The sequence below is a fragment of the Epinephelus fuscoguttatus genome, linkage group LG23 (assembly GCF_011397635.1).
Source record: "Epinephelus fuscoguttatus linkage group LG23, E.fuscoguttatus.final_Chr_v1".
NCBI classification, from domain to species: domain Eukaryota; kingdom Metazoa; phylum Chordata; class Actinopteri; order Perciformes; family Serranidae; genus Epinephelus; species Epinephelus fuscoguttatus.
In genome coordinates this window covers 26,127,643-26,154,691 of record NC_064774.1, presented here as the reverse complement: position 1 = coordinate 26,154,691, position 27,049 = coordinate 26,127,643, and the positions used below count along the sequence as shown (strand labels likewise).

Sequence of the window (27,049 nt, the reverse complement as noted above, 5' to 3'; positions counted from 1 at the left end):
TCATTTGGCATGGCAGGTGTTTTTACTCTGAAATGAACAGGTTACAATTAATCCGTGGACCCAGCTGCAGTTTTTAAATTAGTGATCACTGTTACATTTGTTAAGTGAAAATTGCTCTGTGTGTGTGTGTGTGTGTCACTTCAGGAGTCAGGCATCTACAGGCCTCCAGGACTGCTACCTCAGCGCCAGCAGAGCCACAATCAGGTGGTAGATAGTCGGGTTCCAGGACCTTCCCAGCACCACCATCATGTCAGCCCTCCTCTGCCCCCAACCAACTCCACTCCAACACCTGTCATCACCGCCAATCTTCCCATATCCCAAGCGTCTTGCTCTATTGGTGGCTATAGCAACAGCAGCAGCTCTCCAAGTGTAACTATGGCTGGTGTCTCCACGGTGACAACACGACCCTCTGCTGGTTGCCCTGTAAACAATGGCAGCAGTAATAGCAGTTGGCATAGAGGAACAGAGCCAGTACCCCAAACCTCTACGCACAGCGTCACTAGCCCCACCTCTCAGCTGGATGCTCTGCTGCAGCCAGGATGTCAGAGAGGCCAAACTGCCACTGCCAGCCTGCCTTGCCACCCAGAGCCACCCAGACCTCAACAACAGGAGCCAACAAAATCCCGGCCTGTGAAGGGGAAGATGTCATACTATGAACACGTTGAAGTGGAGCAACCTCCTGCATTTTCCTCACCACCTTCTTTGTTCTCCTCAGGGCACCAGAGGTCAGGGGACAGTGTGATTACAAGCAGAGTTTCAAATCCTCTTCCTGTCTCTCCTACTACATACTGCCCAGCACCGCACTCCACTGTCAGTACAGTGCGGCAGCCATCCAATCCAGCCCTCTCCTCCAGACAGGGTCATCAGTCAGAATTTGCTTCAACTCAGTCATACTCTAAGTCACAGATTTGTGCGCCAGCTCCAACCTCTGTCCCTCAGTCCATTGAAGAGGCTTTAGACAAGCTTGATGCAGAGCTGGAGGGTCACATGAAAGCTGAAGAAAGAAGAAAGAGGGACAGAGAGGAGCAAGAGAGAAAAATGAGAGAAGAGGAGAGGCAGAAGAAAGAATGGGAGATGAGACAAAAGCGAGATGAGGAGAGAAAAAGGAAAGAGTTGGAGAAGAAGGAAGAGGAGAGGAAGAAGAGAGAACTGGACCGACAGGAGGAGGAGAGGAGAAGGCGAGAATGGGAGAGGCAAGAGCAGGAGAGAAAGAGGAGGCAAGAAGAGGAGAGGAGGAGGAGAGAAGCTGAGAGACTGGAGGAGGAGAGAAAAAAGAGGGAATGGGAGAAGCAGGAAGAGGAGAGGAAAAAGAGAGAATGGGAGAGGCAGGAAGAGGAGAGGAAAAAGAGAGAATGGGAGAAAAAGGAGCGGGAAAGAAAGAGGAGAGAGTGGGAGAGGCAAGAGGAGGAGAAGAAGAGGAGAGAAGCAGAGAGGCAGGAGCAGGAGAGAAAGAAGAGAGAACTGGAGAGACGGGAGGAAGAAAAGAAAAAACAAAGAGAGCTGGAGAGGAAAGAGGAGGAGAAAAAGAGATTGGCGCGGAAGAGGGAGGAGGAACTGTGCAGTACAAAAGGCAAAGAGCAGACCGCGATTGAAAATCTAGAGAGACTGCTCTCTGACAACACACCCCCACCTCCTCGCCTCTCTTCTGTTACTGCACCTCCCTCAGGTCCATCGCCCCCCAGCTCCCAGGCTTCACCCCCTTACCCCTGGCTGAGCCGCGGTGGTGTACTCCCCTGTCCACCAGGCCAGACACCCACCGCCACTACTCCTGTAGAAAGGCTGCGGCCACCCCCACTTACACCTCAGACTGAGTATGCCAGAGAAAAGCAGAGGCAGAGGGAGATGTGGAGCAACAATGGCGGAACGACATTCAGTCCCTCATCAACACACAATACCTCAGGGATGAACCAGTCGGTATACCCCAACAAGCCCCCGGCAATGCAAGCCGCACCCATCCAATCCAAAGACCCAAAGACCAGGGAGAGAGACAGCAGCCAACACTCACTCCCTGCCTTGGCACTTAGAGAGCCCCCCAAACTTTATCAGGCTTTTCCCAGAGAAAACCTTCCACCACCACCTTTGTCCTCCACCTCCAGCTCCATGACGGGAATCCTCAACAAGCACGTGACAGGAGGTGGTTTGGAAAGGGCCAGCAGCTGTGGCGCTGACTCTGCCCAGTTTGAGGAAGAGCCGTCTGAGATGTCCACACTGCTCCCCGATGGTCTTGCTAACATTATGGCCATGCTGGATGAATCCATCAAAAAGGAAGAGGAGATGTATAACAGTGAAAAGACTGGGTCCTCGGGTCTTGATAACTTTACTCCTAGTGTCCAGCCTATCAAGAGCTACTTGTGTGCTCCAGACCTCATACCAGCAACGAAGCATCAGCCCAACCAAGAAGACTTCGGATCCAATCCACACGCAAGCCCTCCTGTGCTCAGTCGCCAAGGCTCTCTGGCATCCCCTTGCAGTCGAACATCTTCTCTCAATGAGGAGGATGAAGACTACCTTAAACCATCTCCAAATGTACCTCTCAACCCTAAACGGTCCATGGACATGGGAGTGGGGAACACCAATTACCGCCACAGTGACCTGGCCAAACTATATGGCCTCCCTGAGCAGACTAAAAGTGAGGCTGATGAGGACGATGAAGATGAGGACTCTGAGACACCATCTTGTTCTCCACCACCTCAAAGACCCCACCTTCACCAAACAGGTGTAAACAGCATGTTCAAGTCCCTAGCAACTGTCCTAGAGAGTCAGAAGTATGCTTATCGTGGTGGGCCTTTTGGAAGACCCCCTCCATCAGCTCTGGTTGGTGTCAAATATTCCTCCTCACTGTCACTGGGCCCCGATATCTGCCGCCAGCAGCAGGGCAGTTCTCCCACATCAGATTCAACCAATCCACCATTCAGTCCAGCTGTTCCACCTCTGAAATCCTCCCCTCCTCCTCCGCTGGAAGACAAGAAACTGAAAATAGAGGACACTGATGTCTGGAGAGATGACGGAGACACAGAGGACAGAATGAACTTGATCAAAAAGGAGAGTATTTCTACCATAAGCCCTATTAAGGTGGTCAAGGAGGAGCGGCTGTTGACCACCATCTCTGAGTCTTCTCTGGCAGAGTTGGGCAAAAGCTGCGAGGTCTTGCTTAGTCGACAGTCACTTCCAAATAAGAACTCCCTTGATAAATCTGATGGTCATGTGAAAATGGAGGACAGGCATAAACCTGAGAAAGTAAAGGAACACAGAGAGAAAAGCAGGCACAGAGATAAAGAGAGGGAGAAAGATAAGAAGAGGAAGCACGGTCACAGCCACAGTAGCAGCAGGAAGCATGAAGACAGGAAAGAAAAGAAGAAGCATAGAGAAAAGAGGGAGGAGTTGGCCTTCTCCTCTTCTTCCTCATCATCATCTTCTTCCACTCATTCCAGTTCCAGCCACAAGCGGCACAAGGATGGCAAGAGCCATAAGGAGAAGAAGGATCGCAGAATTCTTGGTGACCTCAATCTTCAGAGCAAAGAGGGGCCTGAGAAGAATCGGAGTCATTATGAAACAGATAAAAAGAAACGCAAGGAAGCATCTGGTGCCAGCTCTACCAGTGAAGCTGAGCACGCAGAATGGACCTCGAGAAGTTCTGGAGAAAGATCCCCTGGTGACAAAAAAGGCTCTGAATCTAGCTCTTCATTGGGTTCAACGGACTTCATGAAACTGAAGGCTCTGTCAGATGGGCCACCCAAAGAGCTGAAGATTCGCCTTATCAAAGTGGAGAGTGGGGACAGGGAGACATTCATCGCATCTGAGGTAGAGGAGAAGAGGATCCCATTGGAGGATATCTCCATTAAGAACACTGCCAGTGAAATCATCAGGTCCTGCAAGTAAGTGCACTGTAGAGTTTTTTTTCTTTTTCATTTAATGTGACATTTTACTAGGCTTTTCAGGGGTTCATTGGTGAACTTTAATCCAAATGTTAGATATTTTATTAACAGTGTACAAGCAAATTACATTGAGGTAAGAATAGTCTATCTGTGCTGAGCAAAAAGAAGGGAACCATCAGGTAGCTTATGTGCAGAGCAGTATTTAGAGAAACATGTTTCCTTTCTTCATGTTTTTGTCTCTCAAAACTCTTTTTTCTGTTGTAGGGGGGCCAGAGTGAAAGGGAAGTTTAAAGAATCATTCCTGCTCCCAGCCTTCTCTGTCAAGCCCATCATGACCACAGAGGAACCCATTCCCAGAGAAAAACTCAACCCGCCTACACCTAGCATCTATGTACGTCACTTTGTCCACTACATTTCAGATCATGGCTTTCTGTCAGTCTTGAATTAGATGAACATGTCATTCTTTATTATACATGGTTAATAGAAAGTCAACAGTCAAAAGTATGAGGATAAATGAATCCACAAAGAAAGGCAGGGAGGTTCTGTAAAGCATAAAGTTTGTTTAATAAATATGTAGTCTTCACTATAGACAGTGGGATTTATATACACAATATGCTTTAACATGCCTGTGCTGCCCTCTTGTGGTGAGTCACTGTCCATGACGACAAACAAGCTTAAGCAGATGGTGTTACTGTGCACTGACATGATTTTTCCTCTCTGTAGTTGGAGAGTAAGAGAGATGCCTTCTCCCCCGTCCTACTGCAGTTCTGTACAGACCCCAAGAATCCTGTTACGGTAATCAGAGGCCTGGCTGGATCTCTGCGACTCAGTAAGTTCACACTCACAATCACTGTTAATACATTCAATTAATTTACTTTTAAACTCAAAGCAAGCTCTTCTGTGAATTTAAGCATCTGGCTACTAACCATAGTTACAGACACACATGATGTGTATGCGCATCAGTTTGTTGTAATGCACATGGGCCTAATGTTCCCTCCCATTGTTTTCAGACCTGGGGCTGTTTTCTACAAAGTCACTGGTGGAAGCCAATGCAGAGCAGGCGGTGGAGGTGAGGACTCAGGTGCAGCAGCCTGCTGATGAGAACTGGGACCCCAGTGGGACAGGCCAGACATGGCCCTGCGAGAGCAGCCGCTCCCACACCACCATCGCTAAGTATGCCCAGTACCAGGCCTCCAGCTTCCAAGAGAGTCTGCAGGTAAATATGTTGTACCAATGCCACTCATAATCATACTGTTAACCTCCATTTCTGTACACTGTATATTTTAGTTTAATGGTTTCAGATGTTCGACTTCCATGTTTCTGCTTTCTTGCTGTGATCCACCTGATAAACATGTTGCGATCTGTGTCTTCAGGAAGAGAAAGGCAGCGATGACGAAGATGATGAAGATGAGAAGGAGAAGAAGCCATCCAGTAGTTCTGATACCCCAATCAAGGACAGCTCTAAAGAAAGTAGCAGGTAAGGATATTGTTACATAGGTGCAGAATTTACTAAAACACACACAAGTGTTTTGCAATTTGTAGTAAAGCTTTAAATGTTTTCCTTTTCCGCAGTGTTGAGCAGAAGCAAGTGGGGAAGATAATTAAGTTTGGCACCAACATTGACCTCTCAGATCCTAAGAGGTGAGTAACTTCAACATATCACCCTACAATAATGCTGACAAATGTAGGAAAATATAGTGGTCACCATTACATAACATTGGAAAACCACTAAATGTTTTTCCACAAGCTGCATTGCCCTCTAGTGGTCAAGTCTCAATATAGCAGCATGATTGTGTCAAGCAAAGCTCTGATGTACTTCAACCATTTATGCATACATATCAATGAAGCAGATTTTCAAATGTCACTGAAGATGAATGTTGATCAGCTCTAACCTGCGGCCTCTGTTCAGGTGGAAGCCCCAGCTTCAGGAGCTGCAGAAGCTGCCAGCATTTATGCGTGTAGCATCAAGTGGAAACATGCTGAGCCATGTCGGACACACCATCCTTGGCATGAACACTGTCCAGCTCTACATGAAGGTTCCAGGGAGCCGAACACCAGGTAAAGGAGACTCTACAATGGATGGAAAACACCTTTGGTTAAAACAATATGCAACACAAGTTACTATCTGAATTAAGATCTGTAATTTGTAAATTTTAAAATAAAAAACTAGCATATAAATGACAGGATATTATGTCCTCAACAGGTCACCAGGAGAACAATAACTTTTGTTCGGTAAACATCAACATCGGCCCTGGAGACTGTGAGTGGTTCTCCGTCCATGAGAACTATTGGGAGGCCATCAGTGACTTCTGTGAGAAGTGAGTACACAAATCTGAGAGTGCAAGCTGACATTGTTCAGTTTATATTTACTTGTTAGGCATTTTATTATTGTACTCAGATTGTAAAATTATGAACCAATGATACCAATATTAAATACAAGTAAGAGTACAAGGGTCTATTTGTGATGCTAAGCCCCACACCTTTCATATGTGCTTAGGCATGGAGTGGACTACCTGACAGGGTCCTGGTGGCCAGTTTTGGAGGACCTCTACAACGCTAACATCCCAGTGTATCGCTTCATCCAGCGGCCTGGAGACTTGGTGTGGATCAACGCTGGAACTGTTCACTGGGTTCAGGCCGTTGGCTGGTGCAACAACATTGCCTGGAATGTCGGACCTCTTAATGGTATGGAGTGCGCCATCTAGTGATTACTTCAACAACAGCAAGAATATGTTGTAGGACCGTATTCAACATTATTTCATGTGCATCTGCAGCTTACCAGTACCAGCTGGCCCTGGAGAGGTTTGAGTGGAACGAAGTGAAGAAGGTCAAATCCATCGTTCCCATGATTCATGTGTCCTGGAACGTGGCCCGCACTGTCAAGATCACTGACCCGGACACCTACAAGATGGTCAAGTGAGTAGAGACAAACCACTCTTACACACCTGGTTTAACTAATGAACAGACCTGCTACAAATCTCAGTATAACAAGTCTACAGCACTATTCTCCAATTAATAAAATGAAAATAGGGTTTATTGCAATGATACATGTACAAAGAAATATATATTCTTTTGAACATAGACAGCAACCATTAATGTTGGTCTCGTTACCTCTCTACCAGACACTGCATGCTGCAGTCCATGAAGCACATCCAGATCCTGCGGGACCAACTGGTGGCTGACGGCAAGAAGATTTCCTATCAAAGTCGGGTCAAAGACGAGCCAGCCTACTACTGCAACGAGTGTGACGTGAGTAGCCATCAGTCCATCGTCCATGAAATTATGTCTCTCTTCAACACAGACACACTCAGGTGCCAGTTTATTTTGTACACCTAGCCCTGTAATAAATCCTACGCTCAGGCAGGTAGACATGCTGATTTAACAGCATTGCTTTATACTGAGGTGTTTCTAATCAATTTCTCTACCAAATTTACATCACTGAAGGTGTCTAACATATTAGAAACACCTCAGTATGCGATTACATACTTCAACAGTACCACAATGACCATGAAGTTAAATCAGCACCTCTCCAAAACTGAACATCCTCACAAAGCTAAGATTTATTGTACGGCTGTTGATTAGATTTACATAGCTACCTTATAATCAGGAAACTGAGTATATTATCCTACCTCTCCAAGGAAGAGAAGTTATCAGACAAATGAGGTTTTGTGTATCAACAAACCGCTCGGAAAAGTTTGTAGCTTAATACAATGGTTACAATGACCCACTTTCACGACCAAAATGTACATGAAGACTTCTCTAACCATTCCTACAGCATGATCAACTTCCCCACTGTCCAGCCACATACATATTGGAGGCTTTAGATTTTGGGGTTGCTCAGTTGTATAGCAAGGTCTCTCTTATTTTTAGTCTACACTTCAATATTAGGAACACCTCAGTACAATGCAACACAATTCAACGACATACATATTAAATGAAGTTGTTTTCTTATGAAGGTTGGACATGGCTAAGCAGTTTTGTGACAAACCGAAGCATCAATTAAATTTAGTCAGAGGAACCTCAAGTGCACAATTTTGATAATGAAATTGGGTTATTGTTGGAGTGCAAGCCGTTGAATTAAACTCTTACGTGACGAGGGCGCTGTACCCCAGGTGGTACTTCTGCAGTTGCCAGAGGGTACTTGGAAAGATAAAGAAGGGCAACTGATTTGACAAGATATATATCTACATAATGAGTGATGAATTGTTGAAATGGCTAAAAGTGATGAATAAATGTTTGAATTGTTCAGCTTCTGCCACTTTAAGTGGTAGTAGTACAAATTCAGACTTGACCAAATTGATATTTCAATTGTATGAAGAAATTGTGAAATATCCACTTCTATTAAACAAAACAAATGAACACATTTGGAACATGATAAGGGGTACCACAGGACAAAACAGGTTGGGAACCACTGCTCTAAAGGGTAACAGGCACTGAGTTTGATGCTCAATCTCCAGATTACATGGAAGTTTTCACATAATTCTTAACTGGAACTACCTTGACTGTTTACTAACTTGTTCTCTCTTCTGTTACAGGTGGAGGTGTTCAATTTGTTGTTTGTGACAAGTGAGAACAACAGCAGGAAGACGTATGTGGTTCACTGTGAGGACTGCGCACGTCAGCGTAGCCCCAACCTGACCAACGTAGTGGTGCTGGAGCAGTACCGCATAGAGGAGCTCATGAACACATATGACTCCTTCAGCCTGGTGAGTAGACACTTACCTCAAGAGTACTAATTTTCCTGCTGTTGAGGACTTGATAGTTGCTATTTGTGCAATTCATCTCCAAGAATTTGGATTTTCCTTTCTGCCTTTAAGTAGAAACAGCTGTCAGTGAAACTTTGACTTTTCCATACATTTCTTTACACATGAATTAATCATCTCTGTTGTGTGTTGTCTCACCAGGCCTCCTCCTCCCGGTGACAGAGCTCCCCTTCTGCGTCTCCTCAGCCATAACCAAAACTCCTGCAAGTCAGGACAAAAGACAGTTTCACTTTGGTTTTCAACTTACCCTTTCATTATTTAAGATCATTTTTGCTACTACTACTACTACTGCTAATACTTGCCGAACAGCCAGTTGAATACGTTTACTCATCATTACTGTTTACAAAAAGAAATACCAAGCCGCCAATAAAATACCAGTTTACTCTCAGATGGTGCTTTCAACCAGACACCCTGGCAACGGTGAAGTTGAGAACCAGGGGGCAGTTGGTGCTGCCATTGAACAAACTGCAGAGGGTAGTTAATGGTTTCAATGGTGTGTTTCTGTCAGTACCAGAGAGAACTTGTTTCTGTTGTTGTTGTCTTGAATACTGAAATTTGTACATGCTGTTTGCAATTTTTGTGGGGTGCTGTCTTTTTTAAAAATAATTTATTGTTTTGTTTTTTCTAAACTAGATCAGCCTAGATATATACCACATTGGCCTTGTATTTAGAAAAGAGAGAAAATGAAAAATACTAATAATAGAGATATGAACATTTTTCTAAAGCATTAAGAATTTAAAAAAATACAAATGTTTGGAATGCTTCAAAACATACGGGTTTTAATGACTTTGGTTGTTTTGGGGGGAGGGATTTCATTTTGTCTTTAAGATTCTTGTATGTGTTGTAAATCTTGTGTTTGTATGAATTATACTTTTATTTCCTCTGGAGATTAATATTCAGTTGTCACTTATCATCAGGTCTTTTTGTTCATTTCTTCCATCTCTGTATGGACTATCTCTTTAAAAAAGAAAGAAAAAAATCATTGCCATCTGGTGTTTGTGTGTTGTACCTCTGATTGTTTTGTTCCAGTATGCAGACTTAGTATTTCCTGGATTTTTTTTTTTCTTTTTGCATTGTACATTTAATTTAAAATGTTTCCTCTATTTATTGGATATCAATGTTCTCCCTTTTTTAATGGGGTTGTACAAGTTTGCGATTTTTTTTTGTTTTTGTTTTTATTTTTTAAAGTGACCGATTGCTCTGTAAGAATTGAAATGTGGGGGTTGTGTGTCCACGGGAGTGGAGGCTGCTGTTTCTCTGGTGCTTGCCTCTCATGACTCCTGCCTTTTCTCCTGATATATATTAAATGATATCTTTATCTTGAATATAACACCACCTTTCCTGTAGACAATAGGCACACTGCTCACGTAGAGAAGATGACTAATGGAATGCTGTGTTTGTATGCTCATTAAGGAAAAAAAAACTTTTCCAAAGTGTTTTGAGAAATGGTAATTTTTTTTATTATGTAGGGGGCTTTTAGACGAGATTTTAATGATTTTATGATATTATCTGTTAAATATGATAATGGGATAGATGGTGCTAAATGTTCTCTTTGAACAACTTTTTTTTCTGTTTATCTTCTTAAAATGAGAATTCTATTTTTCCTGTTGCAATATTACCTTACCCTTTTCCTTCTCTTTGTGGTCATTTATTTATAACTGCACTGTTTAGAGAATTCACACAGACATACTTGCAGACACACACACCAAACTGAGCCAGACATGTCTTAAACACTTGTGAATTTGTGTGACATTACTATGACTATTAATAATAAACGCTTTTTGATAAATCAAGAAGTGAGAAGGACTCGTCTGATTTTTTTCAATCAATTGCTCGGTCACATTTTATCTGCCACAGAGGTCCACCACAAAATGTCAGCTACATATAAGATGCACATCGAGAGTCAGTATTCCTCTTAAGATATCCAAGGAATATAGAATAAATCAGGTACTCATACCTGATGTTGGATGGTACCCAGAATGTCTGTGGGGTTTAAAAAATATTAAGTGATAGAAATTTTCAAAAAACTTTACCACTTGCTGAGGTTTCACATTTTGTAGCTCAATATATACATTTTTCCAAAAACACTTAACAAAAGTTTACACAAATTTAATCGGTGCATAGGCAAAGATTCACATAAAGATGCACCTATGCCTGGGCCTGATTTACATATCAGTTATTGTGTAGCTGGGCACACGTGCACAAACCTCATTTCCACTCACGCGCCCTTCTCCATATCAGTAGTTATGCCTGCTTGACCACTCATGAGGCCTATCAGTGACAAGAACTCCAAAGAAGAAGTACAATTTCAACGACTGTCACATCAGGGAGTTTTCTAACAGCACCAGAACAGCGGCCATTACAGGTGACTGCTTCACACGCTGTGGTCATTTACAGCATCCATACCATTAATTCATCACAACTACCTGTATACTATGACTTAAACTGAGCCATGCAAGATTTTATTGTATAGTATGCCATACAATAAAGTATGCAATGTCATGGAAAAAATGTCATAATATATGCTGAAAAAACAACAAAGTCACTATTCATTTAATCAGTTTACTATGTCATGAGAAATGCCCTCAAGTATCATAAAATGTCATAGTATAATAAACAAAAATCCTTGAATATCATAGGAAAGTAAGTTGGGAAAATGTCATTAAAAATGTCCTAATGAAATATTCCATGAAAAATATAAAAATCTCATAGTATAGTATGTCATAGTATAGTGTAATGAAAACATTAATAAAAAAAGATCATAGTATAGTATTGTCATGAAAAATATCATAGTATAGTATGTCATAAAATGTGTCAGAAATGTCAAAGCATAGTATGTCATAAAATCTATCATAAAAAATGTCATAGTATAGTACATCATAAAATCTGTCCAAAAAATGTCATAGTATAGTATGTCATAAAAACTGTCATAAAAATGTCATAGTATAGTATGTCATAAAATCTGTCCAAAAAATGTCATAGTATAGTATGTCATAAAATCTGTCATAAAAATGTCATAGTATAGTATGTCATAAAATCTGTCATAAAAATGTCATAGTATAGTATGTCATAAAATCTGTCCAAAAAATGTCATAGTATAGTATGTCATAAAATCTGTCATAAAAATGTCATAGTATAGTATGTCATAAAATCTGTCATAAAAATGTCATAGTATAGTATGTCATAAAATCTGTCATAAAAAATGTCATAGTATAGTGTGTCATGAAATCTGTCAAAAAATGTCATAGTATAGTATGTCATAAAATCTGTCATAAAAAATGTCATAGTATAGTATGTCATAAAATCTGTCATAAAAATGTCATAGTATAGTATGTCATAAAATCTGTCATAAAAAATGTCATAGTATAGTATGTCAAAAAAATGTGTCAGGAATGTCAAAGTATAGTATGTCATGAAATCTGTCAAAAAATGTCATAGTACAGGACATCATGAAATCTGTCCAAAAAATGTCATAGTATACTATGTAATGAAAACCGTCATAAAAAAAATCATAGTATAGCATGTCATAAAATCTGTCCAACAAATGTCATAGTATAGTGTGTCATAAAATCTGTCTAAAAAATGTCATAGTGTAGTACGTCATAAAAATCTATCAAAAAATGTCAAAGTATACTATGTCATAAAATCTGTCCAAAAAATGTCATAGTACAGTATGTCATAAAATCTATCAAAAAATGTCATAGTATAGTATGTCATAAAATCTGTCATAAAAAATGTCATAGTATTGTATGTCATGAAATCTGTCAAAAAATGTCATAGTATAGTATGTCATAAAATCTATCAAAAAATGTCATAGTATAGTATGTCATAAAATCTATCAAAAAATGTCAAAGTATACTATGTCATAAAATCTGTCCAAAAAATGTCATAGTACAGTATGTCATAAAATCTATCAAAAAAATGTCATAGTATAGTATGTCATAAAATCTATCAAAAAATGTCAAAGTATACTATGTCATAAAATCTGTCCAAAAAAATGTCATAGTACAGTATGTCATAAAATCTATCAAAAAATGTCATAGTATAGTGTGTCATAAAATCTGTCAAAAAATGTCATAGTATGGTATGTCATAAAATCTGTCAAAAAATGTCATCGTATAGTACGTCATAAAATCTATCAAAAAATGTCATAGTATAGTGTGTCATGAAATCTGTCAAAAAATGTCATAGTATGGTATGTCATAAAATCTGTCATAAAAAATGTCATAGTATTATATGTCATGAAATCTGTCAAAAAATGTCATCGTATAGTACGTCATAAAATCTATCAAAAAATGTCATAGTATAGTATGTCATAAAATCTGTCATAAAAAATGTCATAGTATAGTATGTCATAAAATCTGTCATAAAAAATGTCATAGTATAGTATGTCATGAAAATTTCAATAAAATGTCACAGTATAGTATATCATGAAATCTGTCATAAAAAAATGTCATAGTATAGTATGTCATGAAATCTGTCATAATATCACAATATAGATATGCATCATAGGATGCTGTTTTTTTTTTCTGAAAATAACTGAAATTGTTCATTGGTAAATGACCCATACAGAAAATCTGATTTGTCTAGTTTTTATTGTCATTTAGTGGATTAGCCAAAATCAAAGTAACTCAACAAAAATGGTATAAAAAAATTAACACTAACCTTAACAGTTCTGCTTACTAAGTTGCACAAATTTACCTCACTAACCTGCTGGAGACATTGAAGGACAGTTTACATAGTATAAACAGTATGGCAAAGTCTTACAGTTGAAAAACTTATATTGTCTCATAGCTGTTATATCTCCCACCCTATTAGGACGCCACACCTCACATCATACTTGAATTGTTAAAACTCATTACTCAAAATAGAGCCTCTTGTTTAAAATAAAATAATAAAATAAACGTCAAGGATTGAAACATAATACATAGGCAGCTTTAAATTTGAACATCAAAATACTTTCAGCTCTGGGGCATTGGTGGCTTAGTGGTAGAGCAGGTGCCCCATGTACAAGGCTGTTGCCGCAGTGGCCCGGGTTCGACTCCACCCTGTGGTCCTTTGCTGCATGTCTCTCCTTCTTTCTCTCCCCCTTTCACACTTCACTATCCTATCAATTCAAGGCAAAAAATGCCGTAAAAATATCTTTAAAACACTTCTAAATCTGACTTTACCTTCAAATAGCTCTTCTAAACGTGACAAAACGTCAAGGATTGAAACATAATACATAGGCAGCTTTAAATTTGAACATCAACTGTCAATTTCTGCCTTTACTTGTTACTACACTTCTCCCCTCACCTTTGGTGGCTAACGCACTGCCCTTAAATGTGTCAAAGCCCAACTTAAATCCATTTACACTCCACACTTTTACAATAACAAGCCATATCCCTTGACTGTGCCAAACGTTTGTCACAGCTTTGTCATTCGCATCCTAAACCTGAGCTTGCTATTGTTAGATATGCGTGTGAAAAAATAGGGCTGAAGTCCATAGAAAAGTTTCCATTTAGACATCAGCATCCAGGATAAACTAAGGAAGGGGATTGTACAAGCAGCAAAACTTCATAGATAGCAGAGCAGGAAATAGCAGGGAGCAGTAACAAGACTGCTCAGATTTCAGTTTCCTCACTGATAATTCAACAGGGAGTCAAACACTTTTATACTTAACACACAAAAAGTGCAGCACTAATGCATGTTTTTCAGTAAAGATCAGAACCACATTTGTGACGAGCCACTGTTCCATGTCATGTTGTTAAAAATCTATCAAGTGCAGAAAAGTTAGAGAAAGAAACTTAAACATGCAATGTCACCTAGGCTATAAAACCCACAATAAATAATATGATGTGTGTGAATGTAGGTAAAAATGGGGATGGGCGATCCTGTATAAAATCTTTCTACACTATGCCTGAATGAAAGGTGCTCATATACAGAGGCAGCAGACTATAGTAGTATCTGTATATCAGAAAAAGCTTGGCATTTATAGAACACAGAATGTTGCTTCAAAATTTTAAGATAAAAGTATCACTGTCTTGAAAACATATAAGTGAAAAGCTAATTGATCAATTAATTCAACACTTCTTTAAAAAATACTATCTATCATTCTAGATATAAACTTAAACTTAGTTTATGAATATTTATATACAGTGCATATTTCATGTCTAAAGGCCCTGACACACCAAGCTAGACGGCTGTCACTCAGTGTTGGGCCATCAGTAAGCATCTGTCACCCTAGTCTTTGCAGTGTATCCCACACCAATGGCCCTCTTTGGCCCTTCTCAGCTTTTTTTCCAGCCAATTCAGCATGTCATTTCAGTGTTGGAGGCCATCAGTGAACGAAATCACACTGACTGGCAGTTCAGGTCAGCACACAAGAAGAGAAATAGAAGTGAGGAAAGTAAACAAAGGGCTTCAGTCAAGAGTGAGTGAAATTGAAACAAACTTTATATATGGTAAGACTGTTTTTCTTGGGCCATTGAGCTCTTAACAGAAATGTTTCATGATGGTTTGTGCTATTGTTCACTGGTGCACAGTAAATATGATTGTTCTTTCAAAACTAGACTGTGTTGTTATTGTGCTAACAAGCATTTTGAATCAGTCTTGTCGGTCTTGTGGTTTCCCTCTTTTAATGATAAAAACAGACTACCGCCCCCTGCTGCTAAGGTGCGGAATGTACATACTAGTTTGCCAACTGTAGTCTGCGGTGTGTTCAGTTTTTAACTTTTTGGCCTAAACACAGGCGACTTGAGATGACGCTTAGTTCAGTTTCATCAGAGAGGAGACTAAAGGAAACTTTGGGGAAATTTTAAGTTTCTTTCTCATGTGTTTTCTATGGCCTGCCCTGAGAGCTGTTATTGAGCCCAACTGTAATCTTCAGTGTTCCCACACAGACTGACAGAGCATTGGGAGGTCATTGTGTCCTCAGGTCAAGTTAGAGGACATGGGGCCAGCAGAGGGACAGAGCATAACGGGACAGACTGAAGGAAATCCTGCTTGAAACCACACAGGAAGACCACCTCCTTCCGTCCATCGGTCCATCCCGCTGCAGTCAGGTGATGATGAGGGGATGAATGCTCTTCCCTCAGCAAAAGACAAAATACTTCAGCAGTCCAATCAACGCCACATGGTGTAATCATGATGGACAAAACTTTGAGGTTTGTTTATGCTGTTCTTGTTGAGCATGAGAGGAAAGATTATATAGCAGCTATTTCATCTGTAATGACACATTCCCCAGAGGAGTGTTCATATGAAGTCCTGACAGCTCTGACATAACAGCAACACCAGTTCAAAGACTGCAGTGGTAAAACTGAAATGATAAAAAACAATCAAATGAAATAGTCATTTCACCATCTCTCTTCATGCTGCATGAAGATATCAACATTCTGGTTAGACCAACATCGTATACATACAGACACATGAATTTCTGTATAGTTCCTATACACCAGCCTGTGAGAAGGGGGAAAAAAGGGATACCAGGGACCAAAGGACTGGAAGTAAACAAACATTGCAAGCTCAAAGCAGAGGGAAAGGGCAGAAAATCAGGATCAGACAACACTAATTATTTAGCTTATGCTCTGATCTTTTATCATTTAACTGATTACAGCCTTCCTTGATATCTTTGTACTGACTTCATCCTCCTTTTTTAATCCTGTATTTCGGAGAATCCAAGCTTTTATCTAAATACATCTGCTGATAGTGCAAGTATATTTCATCATACACTGAAAACAGTGCAGACTGATGTCTCCTGCTTGGCTTCACAACATCTTATATCTGTAACCATGTAACTGCTGTAAAATCTTAAGTTTGACCTCTGCTATAGGAATCACAACATGAACATCGTTTCTTAGCTGCCACACTGTTCCCAAATCACAGGATGAATAATTTCTCAAATCATTTTCAGTAGGATGTAACCTGATCTTGGTCTATTGTCTTACCAACTAATAAACAATTCACAACACCACCAAATTTTTACTGACACAATATGGATGTTGGTTATTTATGCTTCAAAGCTCAAGGTTTAGCTTTGTCAAATCCTAACAGGATGTTTTTAGAGCAGCAAGATGACACAGCATTCAGAGACAATGTCCTTCAAGAGCAGGAAACGGGCTGAAAACAGTGTTTCCTTTTCTTTCAATGCCATTAAGCAAAACCCTTTTAGCTATATACAGCTGAATCTCATAACAAACTGATTGACACAGTGGTAGACCAGCAGCTCCTGTGTTCAGCAAGGTAAAATGACTGTTTCTGTCAAAAGGAGTGTGGCAATGAAGAGAGCAAAGATTTAGTTTCACTTACCGTTCAGTTCCCCATCGATAAGGGCTGCTTGTTTGGGAAGCACTGAGCACTAAATGAGACTTGGATTTTACTGCTTGAGCTGTGTGAGAGTTTGTAAACAGATGTTTTGATATAGTTTTGGTGTTACTAAATGCTGTCAACAATGATTTTTTAAAGATATTTTTAAGGGCATTTTTTGCCTTTAATTGATAGGATAGTGAAGTGTGAAAGGGGTAGAGAGAGAGGGAGAGACATGCAGCAAAGGGCCACAGGCTGGAGTCGAACCTGAGCCGCTGCGGCAACAGCCTTATACATGGGGCGCCTGCTCTACCACTAAGCCACAGACGCCCCAACAATGATTTTAATTCATTAAGATTTTTCTCAGTCTTTGTATTATTGGTTTATCATGGAGGCATGCGAAAAAACAAAGTTTTCTTCACAAATTTAATGTAAGCTGGGTGAGTAACTGATATATTACTGGTCATTTGGTGGTGACATATTCCTTTTAAACACAGGTACAAGCATACCCAACATGAACACAGGTCCACACTACATACACTGAACTCTGAGTCTCTTGCATATTACCTTACAACATATAACAGGAGGAGGGCTCTGTTCTTCCAACACAAGCAGATAAAAGTTACAGTAGACAGTGGAGTTAAAGGCCGTTTGTGGAAAAAAGAAATCTTACTCATCACCATTTCCTTTTTATTCTGGCGGGAGAAAATGCCTGAAGACCAATGCCAGTGTGTCCATAGTGGACACAAGCAACATGCATGCCTCTAACATAAAGCAATAACAAACATCAAATAAGATAATATAGAGGCTATCAACAAACCTTAAGCCGGGTTTTGATCAAACTTAAAGAGGCAACAGATAGGATTCGGATTTTTTAGCTTGGCGCCACCTAGTGTCAGGGGTGTTGCTCGTACTGTCGCAACACCCAAATTGATCGTGGGGATCAGAGATAATTAATCAAATGTAGGCTGTAAAGCTACCAGTATACCTCTATGTATATGTAGAATGAGAAGGTGTGTGGACACTCTACTAAATAAATGAGTAAAGAGACCGAGCAACTATTATCAGATTTATCTGGTGTCACTGTCCGAGGGCTGCCGTAGAATGGCAACGAGGGTGTCAGCTGACCAACACTCGCTACCTGGTCCCTAGTTGCAGCGATTTGCGATGCAGGCCAGCTAGGAATGAACTAGCAGCCAGTACAGTACAGTCCTCTCTCGACTAGCTAACATTTAGCTGTGTTACTGATCCATTAGAAAGAAAGCTAAGCTGGACATCAGTTTTGAAGCCTCTTTGGTCACAGAGCTCCCTCTATCTCTTGAACGCCTGACTGAGGCTTACTCTTGTTTTTCCTCTTCTTTTATCACTCTCCTTTTTGCTCTTCTTTGCCTCCTCAAACAGAGGAGCTTGTTTTCTTTCGCTAGGCCGTTTTTCAATTGTTTCCAAACTTTGTCCGTCTGCCATTGTGCTCGTGACTCAACTATCTCATGCCCAACTCCTCATAAGGACCAGCTCCAGTACCTGATTGGCTGACCGACCAGTTTCGCAATATATGACGCGTTTCCTGCTGTAAAACAGATTTTTTCAGCGAAATTTCGTCCCCGATGGCAGAAGCTTATTACAAAGATTGCAAAGCCACTAAGTAACCCATGTAAATGCTGATAGTCTGATTTTACTGTGGACACTACCCTGTGCAACCCACATTATTTTCATGATGATATATTTAGGAAAAGATGCTGTTGCCTCTTTAATATACTTGGTTATCATGTAAATACAGCAGTCTCACATCACCTAATAGTAAAATGCAGCCAAAAAAACTAAATCCCACATTATATCTATAGATAGATAGATAGATAGATAGATATAGATATATAGATAGATAGATATAGATATAGATATAGATATAGATAGATAGACAGATAGATAGATAGATAGATAGATCGATAGATGAATTCTCTTGAACCACTTTTTTAAAGATTGCTGTAAAAAATGCTGTTGAAATTTGTTCAACAGATATACTGAAGCAGTAATTTCAGTCAGTCTAATACATCCAAAAATAGCACAATAACCTAAAAGTGTTCAGCACCATGGTACCTCTTCTCTACTACTCTTAAATCAAGCCTGTCTCTGCTGCCCTTCCCCCCTCATTTTCTGCTCTCCTGAACCTCAACTTATCAGGCAAACCGCCTCGCTCTGACCCCCAACATGCAACACCCAGCCCCCACTGCAGTAGAGACAGGGTGAACGGGGGTGAAACATGTCCTGGATATGTGAGGTGGAATGCATGTGCTGAGAGGAGTTGTTGGAGAGAGGCAGGGGGCTGATAAGCCTGGTGGGTGGAGAGAAAGTGGGATGGATGCAGGGAGTGCAGGAGGAGGGAGAGAAGGGGAGAAGGCACTGTGGACTCAATCAGATGGGGAGGTAAAAGGGGAGGGCAAACAGACACAAGTTTGACATATTTAAGACAAAGACCACAGCAATTGTGAGTCAAGTAGTTTCCAGCCACTGAAGAAGGAGCATCTTTATGTTACCACTTTATAGCAGCATAGGAATTTGTTTTTGCACGTGGAAAAGAAAACAGAGACTCTGGGGAATAATCAGCTCCACTGACAACTCTGGATAGTGGAGGGAAGAAGCAGCAGGAGACCAGGGCCGCAGGAAGCCAAAATACCATCATACCACCACTAAATAGATAAGACTTTAGGGGGGAACCTCTAAAAACACACCAAAGGCGCTTTCAACCTCACGGAAGGAAAGGAGGGGAAAAGTGACTCTCTACTTCTAGAGAAGAAATTGAGAGTTGAAGGAACAGAGTGACAAATAAAGGGAATTAGTTGAAGTGTGAGGGGAAAACGTGTGCGTCAAGGATTGACTGGACAGAAGTGGTCTCGACAAGAAGTGAGAAACCAGCACCAATCTGGAGGACGAACAGCAAGAGGTCTACCGGGCCCCACAGCACAATGTGAGTACAAGAGCAGCTGCATCACCCAAACGCATTTAAATCATATTACAATGATTTAACCACCGAGGCATCTCCACACAAGCGATTACAGTAAAAAGAAAGTAAAAGATTTTATATACTTCCGATGAACATAAAGCAACAAGTCTTAGAGTTTTGAGAGACATAGAATTAATTATCGCAGCTGCTTTGTAACAGACAATAGAATAACCGCATGACAGAACAATAGAAAATCTTCATTCAGCATTCAAGCATAAGGACACTGCAATAACTAACAAAGCATCTATATAAAGCCATGCACACTATGAAGAGTTTAGAATAAACCAAGAAGACGTGTTGTGTGTCTACATGCCATGATGTGGCAGCTACATTAACATCATTGTACAAATTTTCCTGATTGAGAATTCCTTAATTTTGGTCAGACAATGATATGACGTGTTATTCAAAGAAATGTTATTCAAACAATAATAAGAACAGTGAGTAAAATGGGTGGAGAGCCTTAATGTATTTTCAGTACGGGGCACAATGAGTCACCCCAGACACATGTGTGTGAGCGCATACACACTTTCCTTCCTGCGTGACCTTCCACCTTAAAACAACACTTGAGACAACAATGGGAAACAGACGTAGAAAATAAACAACACTCAAGCACCCAGGACAGCATCGTAAATATTGTCCCCTGCTGTTAATATTGATATTAAGTGAGTGTCAACAGAAGTGCAAGCTGAGGTGTTTTTTTCCCTTGCATCCATTCAGTTTCAGCTTCAAGTGCACATTTATCAAATAAATACCCCAGTATGAGTAAGAGTAGTGACTCTGCTCAGGTATATGCTGGATCTCATGCTAAGTGAACCATCTAACAGAGTGACAGACACTGAATATCTCTTGTAGGGCTGGACGACCAGTTGTTGCATTGGCTAAATAAAGCAACCATTTCACTACACCAAAAATTTGCAGCATTTGTTGTTCGCAGTAATACCACCTTAATATTATCTTATTATAATATGACCTGTTACGCCACCACAAACACAGGTATAGTCCTCTGTTGGCCCTTACGATTCAGCGATAGATTCTCATGTCAGAGCTTCCTTGTGTTGTACAAGTACAAAAAAAGTATGCCATTATTTAGTAGTGACAATGCCACGATTTGAGCTACCACATTACCGTGAGAGATACATCTCTAATGCAGTTAAACAAATTATTCAAGAATGACCCCTTTAAATCAAAGTATCTTCATGCTAACAGGAAGGACTGCATTTGTGAGAGCATTCATCACCAGTCTGTCAAGTTGACAAAAAGGAAATACAAACAGGTTGACTATGTCATCCACATTGGGATTTTTCCATTACTGTAGTTTTTTGGCAGCAGCGCTGGTTGTCCTCTGCCTGACTGGAGCGTCACTGTCTCCTGACCTTAGAGAAGTGAGGATATCCTGCACCAGACACAGCTGCGCACCACATAAAATCTGTCTTAACACTGACTGAATGCAAACTAAAGGAGCATGGATCACAGCAGACCTTACATAGAGGACCTAGCCTCAGAATGTGAAAATATAATCTTTGAAAGGCTGTTTGACAACATTTCACAGGTGTTTCATTATAAACCAGAAGGCAAGTTAAACAGGCGGTATGCCATAATCACACCATATATTAAACATTTTATGCTTATGAGGCCATTACTAAACAATTTATCAATTATCAAGTGCTTCTATGACATACTTGTCCCCACACTTTACTGATACCAGGGGCCAATAGCAATATGTGAGAGAAAAAAATCTGATAATGTTATCAGTTTTTTTTTTTCATTAACACGAAGATTTTTAGATGAGGAAACGTGCAAGTTTTTTTATTGTCACCAAATGCACAGTATTGTGCAGGACGTGTTAAAGTTAAACTATTTTTAATGTTGGTGAGAACAAGTTTTAAATGTATTAACCGAGGTGGCACAATATCAGCATCAATTTGTATGTTTTGTTCTAATTAAATGCCAATAACGGCTGCATCTGAACGTCTGTCTGTAATACCACCCCTACTTAACCCACAGGCATGACAACATGTATAAACACAAGCAAACGGTTGTACACAAACAAACTGTTAGCAGACAGTCAGCCTTCATCTCTCTACTACACAAACTATAATTACGGCCCCTTTCCTTTTGGACAATCAGCTCTCTGATAACCATCACCTCACAGGCATCACACAAGGCTTGCTTCCTGATGGATAAAACCTGTAACCTCTGAGTGAACCCAGAGCTACGAAGCCTTTCAAGAGTGGAATTTGATTAGGTAAAAAAAAAAAAAGTATTGTGTACATATGGCACCAGACTACAATACTCACCAACTATCTAAAGATATGTTTTCCAAAAATACAGCCTCCCAACATACTAACTGGGGCCAACTCAACAGTTTCAAAACAACTGGAATGGTACGCGCAATCCTGACGGCTCTGTAACTGATTGATGTGTTTATTTTTCTGCCCACAGTTCACTATGAGTATGACAGGTACTCTAGAGAAAGGGGCCCATCACCAGGCCTTGGACCTGTCCGAGGAGCTGCCACCTCATCACCACCATCACCATAACAACCACCACCAGCATCTTCACCACTCCAATTCCCTGGCCTCAACCACTGCTGTGGGTGGAGGCAGAGAAACACCTTCACGTGTAGTTGTACCTCCTCCTTATTCTGCAGCTGAGAGCGGTGGTGGGGGCAGTGAAGCTCCTCTGGAGCTGCGAGGGTCCCTGGACTGCTGGGCCTGCTCGGTGCTGGTGACAGCTCAGAACCTGATTATTGCTACGATCAACGCCTGCCTCGCTGGACTGGTGTTCGGGACCATCCTGACGCCAGCCATCGTCATGGTGTCGTTTGGCTTTCTCTGCCACTCTACAGTAAGAAAGGGGGACATGGGGGGCAGGGAGGTTGAATGAGCGAGTGAGAGCACCGTGTGCATGTTGAAGGATTTTGATTTGCTGAGGCTCTTTTTCTGCAAGGCTCTTCCTCATACTCATCTACAACCAGCCAGTTAGCTGTCACACTACAGCAGGCCAAGTGCTCACTCAAGATTCAAATTTTGCAAGACTTGTGTGTTCACTTTTTTGGACAATTTAAATCTAAGCTCCAGAATACTATTATGAATACTATTATGTTTAAGAATTTATCAAGAGCATACAAACATTTGGTGCGAACCTTTGTGCAGAAACCAAGTTTTCTGGGCAAAAAAAGTACCCCCGGCTAATACTTCAACAGTATTTTATCAGACACATAATTCACCTGTTAACATAGAGTCTGATATTTGCTGCTTTCGTTTGATTAAAATAAGTAATATACCTCAACGCATTTCAGTCCTGTGCAGTGCCCTTGGGTGTGAGAGTGGAAATGTTTGCATGTTTGTAAGGACAAATGTTTACACATACATTTGCTACATCTAAACACGAGATGAGAGAAATGGGGAGATGGCTACATCTATCTTTTTCTGAAACATCTAAAAGTCCTAATCTCATAACTTTGATTCAAAAGTTTGAAATAGTTGTGCCTGGGGCTTAGGGTGGAGTTTAGCTCCATCAGCGATGAGATGTTTCATAATCAGATAAGTCTGAGGTTCTTTCAGATGTTGAGGAGACGGAAGAATTGGCGGGGACGAGGGGTCAGGAGTCTGGGGAGCCAGACGCCAAAACACAAAACTTAAAAAGACTCCTTGGTAGCTAGTTGGGGATTAAAGGATGCTTTGAAACAGACAGAATATAAAAAAATAAGGACAACTAGCAAGTCAAACAAAACAACCTATTAGTCAGTTAGCGTCAGCTTGGCTACCCAAAAAAAGTCATCATGGTTCAGAGACTTTTAATGCCTACCAATAGCATTTCTGTAGGCCCATGACCTCCTTAATGACCTGAGAGACCAGGATTCTCTGTTCTTCGGCTCTCTCACAATTAGGCCTCATGTGACAGCAGCTTAGAGAGGGATTAACCAGGACCTGGTAGGATGGAGAGAGAGGGGGAGAAATCAAAGAAAGGGGGTGAGAAAAAAAGGAGAGAAAGACAGGCAGGTTAAGTATTTAGGGTTCTTGGAAATAAGCAGAGAACACTGGGAACACTTTCAAAATAGTTGAGGGAATTCTGCTTGCAATAGTCATCAACAAATACATCCAACACAATATTTCACTTGACAAAATAAGCACAGACTCAATAAAACCTGGCCCAGATCTTGAGCCATACAGGAGGGCTCAAAAAGTAAAACCTAACACGGACATACTTGTGTGAGTCTTATCTGTTAACCCTCAAAGCTCCCCTGCACACTCCTTTTACCCTTTACTTTTTTTTAAACCATGTACTGCAGTTTAAACCATCCCTCCGACTTGCTTACTCGTCCCTTAACTCCCTACCTCCCTGATGTTTTACTTTCCCTCTCCAGCTGGGAAACTTTCTGACCAGCTGTACATCTATCAGGATAGCATTACAATATTTCTGCACTTTTGTACAAAAGGTATGCAACTACCAAGATATGGAAATGATCATTTTCAAGCTTTTCACAATTGTGTGAGAGCCTTTATATTATATAAGTACTAAATAAATGCTCTCTCATAAAATGCTGATGAATCAAACCAAAACCTCAACCTTACTGGAGCTTCATCTCAGTGATCATTGATTTTTAAAAAAGTTTAACTTTTCAGCTGCCTTGTCAGCATGCCCTCTGCTATAATAAATACACTGCTCCCCCCATGCTCCTCCCTCAGGCCTGCAAACCTTTTTTACTCTCTGCACTTTCCTCATACACTTGAATGTTCACTTCATTCTTCATGGGGCGATAAGGATGATTCAGGCCTGCTGTCTCTTCATTCCTCTCCCACACTCAAATCCTGACCCTTTTACCTCCTCTCCCACTCCCCGAGTGTTCAGCTCAGCAGCAAGTGTACATGCTTTGACATGCTGTATATACTGATCCAGTAGTTTGATTTATCTTTATTTTTGACAAAATGAAATTTAGTTGCTTACTGATTCAGTGCATGTAAGAGTGTGAGAGATCTCAAACTACCAACTGGTGTCTGTCCTCCCCTCAGACACACATACCACAAAGAGAACGTCATCTGTTGTCCTTATCTGTTCTTCCCTGCACTTTACACGAGTATTTAAATCAGTGATGTTCTGTATGTGCAAAGAGAACTCAAAACACAGAATAAAACAAAAGTATTGCCCAATATGTGCCACAGCTGTGTCCAATTTTAAAATCTCTGGAATTTGAATAGTATAATGCTATTGAAAAAGTCACATCCCTACTGCACACTGCTGAAGTGTCTTTGAGGAAGACAACAGAGAACCTACGAGCTGCAGGCCCAGCTGCTCTGCAGCTGCTCCTGACCTTTGACCTCAATCTGAGAGGTTTTATCTGAGCATTACTAAACACAAAATAATAATACATTTAAGTCAAAAGAGAAGGAAAATTCATTGGGGAAAAGGAAAGAGTAGTATTTGTCCTTCCCTATTATGACAATGGAGGTGCCTTGAGCACCCTGTTCAAATAAAGGCTTAAAAAATGTCGACATAAGTGGCACACTGGATGAATGACAAACTTACCTCTACAACATCCTGATGCCACATCATTCCAACTAATGTCTTCTTGTCTCCCTAGGTCCGCCCTCATGGGACGACCCCCTATTGCTCAGACCTGCTGACTGACGGAGGCTGCGTGGCTCTGCTGGTGGTGGGCTTCCTCTTGGTCACCCCTCTGCTGGTCCTGGCGCTTGCTGCATACTGCCGCCTAGCCCGACACCTCCAGCTGGGCCTGTGCTTCATCCCATACAGCCGGGCCGTGTACAAGAACCTACCGGCCACCCAGCACCGTGGCCTGGGTACTGGCTGCTGCGGCGGCCGAGATGGAGCCAGTGGTAGTGGGAAGGGAAAAGTCTGGGTCTGAAAGTGAAGATGAAAGGTGGGGGTAGAGGGAGGTGGAGGTGAGGCAGACCATTAAATGAAGACTATGAAGTGAAGACTACGAAGGGAACTGAACAAGAGAACAGGGTGGTGGGTTGTATAGGATGATTAAATAAGGCAGTGAATGAAGGGAACAGCAAAGTGTGTACCAGAGAAGGGAGGAAGTTGTCAACGGAAATTACTGTAACAACCAGCTGAACATCCTGAAAGACAAGTTACATTGTTATAAATACTGACTAATGACTTACAGCCTATGACTTAACATCAGAGCAACAGTATTGATTGTTCACAAGAAAATGTACATAGTATACTAATGAATTATGGGGGGGTTTTTTTTGGTATTATTCCACTGGACACTTTGGCTGTTACTTCTTGTAACTTTCCAATTACAACATGGCGTCTTTAAGTATGGAGCAGAGGACAAACACAGCATGCATTAACTAGGAAAGAGCCATTCCCAGGATAAATCATATATAGAAGTCAAATGTATACTGTTTCATGTAAACAATTTTAGAAAGATGAAAACACCATAATACTAATGTGCAGAATTATATTAGTCAATAAATCATGGCAAGAGTGACTATGTAAATCAGCAATTATTTTAAACAATCAAAGGAACCAATCTGCAGTGGTTAAAGATAGGGGCACATTGGATATCCTCAATTCATTATGAAAAAATAAAACATCTAATCAAACCTGCATACAACCTTACCTTTCCTGAACAAATCACAGGAAATTGTAAAACTGAAAATAGCACACCTCACAAAGGTTGGATTAACACGAAACATAATTGCATCGCATCACATTATGTTATGAAAAACATTTGTCTACTGTAGTTTTCTGTTATGTTGTTGCAATTTATTGTATTATTACCTTTTTATAAATAAAGTTTTTGGATTTAGCTGGAGTCATGTCTTCCCTGTACTGGCACTGAGCGTGATGGGTTGAGTCTACTACTAGGAAAAGAAAAGGATTATTTAAGAGGGGTTCCAGGTAAAGAGTGAACAAACTAGCTGCAGTGCCAGCCAACACCACTGGGAACGTACACTCAATTCAAAAACACGACAGAGTGCCACCGGAGCCACTCTACTTTGCTGTGGAAACACTCACTGTTACAAGAGAATGTCCCTTGAGAAATCAGGAATGAGAAATGATTACAGTGAAATTTATCGAATGCAGCCTTGTGACTGAGCACACAAAACTCAACTGTGGTAAGCTTCACAGTGGGTAGTTGCTGTCTCCCC

At 40.9% G+C, this 27,049-nt stretch overlaps 2 protein-coding genes across 5 annotated transcripts in view; both read left to right on the top strand.

Annotated features, from left to right (window-relative positions):
- The window catches only part of kdm6ba (lysine (K)-specific demethylase 6B, a), a 122,729-nt gene extending 112,376 nt beyond the window's left edge, over window positions 1–10,353 (top strand). For all 4 annotated transcript variants that reach the window (XM_049567515.1, XM_049567512.1, XM_049567514.1 and 1 more), the window contains 13 exons: window positions 145–3,875; window positions 4,140–4,266; window positions 4,599–4,704; window positions 4,886–5,091; window positions 5,249–5,352; window positions 5,448–5,516; window positions 5,785–5,933; window positions 6,079–6,193; window positions 6,373–6,560; window positions 6,650–6,791; window positions 6,998–7,124; window positions 8,411–8,581; window positions 8,780–10,353. In XM_049567515.1, the coding sequence (XP_049423472.1) occupies window positions 145–3,875; window positions 4,140–4,266; window positions 4,599–4,704; window positions 4,886–5,091; window positions 5,249–5,352; window positions 5,448–5,516; window positions 5,785–5,933; window positions 6,079–6,193; window positions 6,373–6,560; window positions 6,650–6,791; window positions 6,998–7,124; window positions 8,411–8,581; window positions 8,780–8,797 (5,253 nt within the window). In that variant the 3' untranslated portion in view covers window positions 8,798–10,353. The remainder of the gene's footprint in view (window positions 1–144; window positions 3,876–4,139; window positions 4,267–4,598; window positions 4,705–4,885; window positions 5,092–5,248; window positions 5,353–5,447; window positions 5,517–5,784; window positions 5,934–6,078; window positions 6,194–6,372; window positions 6,561–6,649; window positions 6,792–6,997; window positions 7,125–8,410; window positions 8,582–8,779) is intronic.
- Window positions 10,354–19,323: 8,970 nt separating this feature from the next.
- Window positions 19,324–26,706, top strand: tmem88b (transmembrane protein 88 b). The gene is made up of 3 exons (XM_049569066.1): window positions 19,324–19,883; window positions 22,362–22,766; window positions 25,504–26,706. Exons 2-3 carry the CDS (start codon window positions 22,368–22,370, stop codon window positions 25,786–25,788), a joined length of 684 nt encoding a protein of 227 aa, XP_049425023.1. The 5' UTR covers window positions 19,324–19,883; window positions 22,362–22,367; the 3' UTR covers window positions 25,789–26,706.
- Window positions 26,707–27,049: the final 343 nt, after the last annotated feature.

Coding starts and splice junctions, on each gene's coding strand:
- tmem88b (XM_049569066.1), top strand. CDS start 22,368: ATGAGTATGACAGGTACTCTAGAGAAAGGGGCCCATCACCAGGCCTTG. Junction 22,767..25,503: donor GCTTTCTCTGCCACTCTACA/GTAAGAAAGGGG, acceptor TTGTCTCCCTAG/GTCCGCCCTCATGGGACGAC.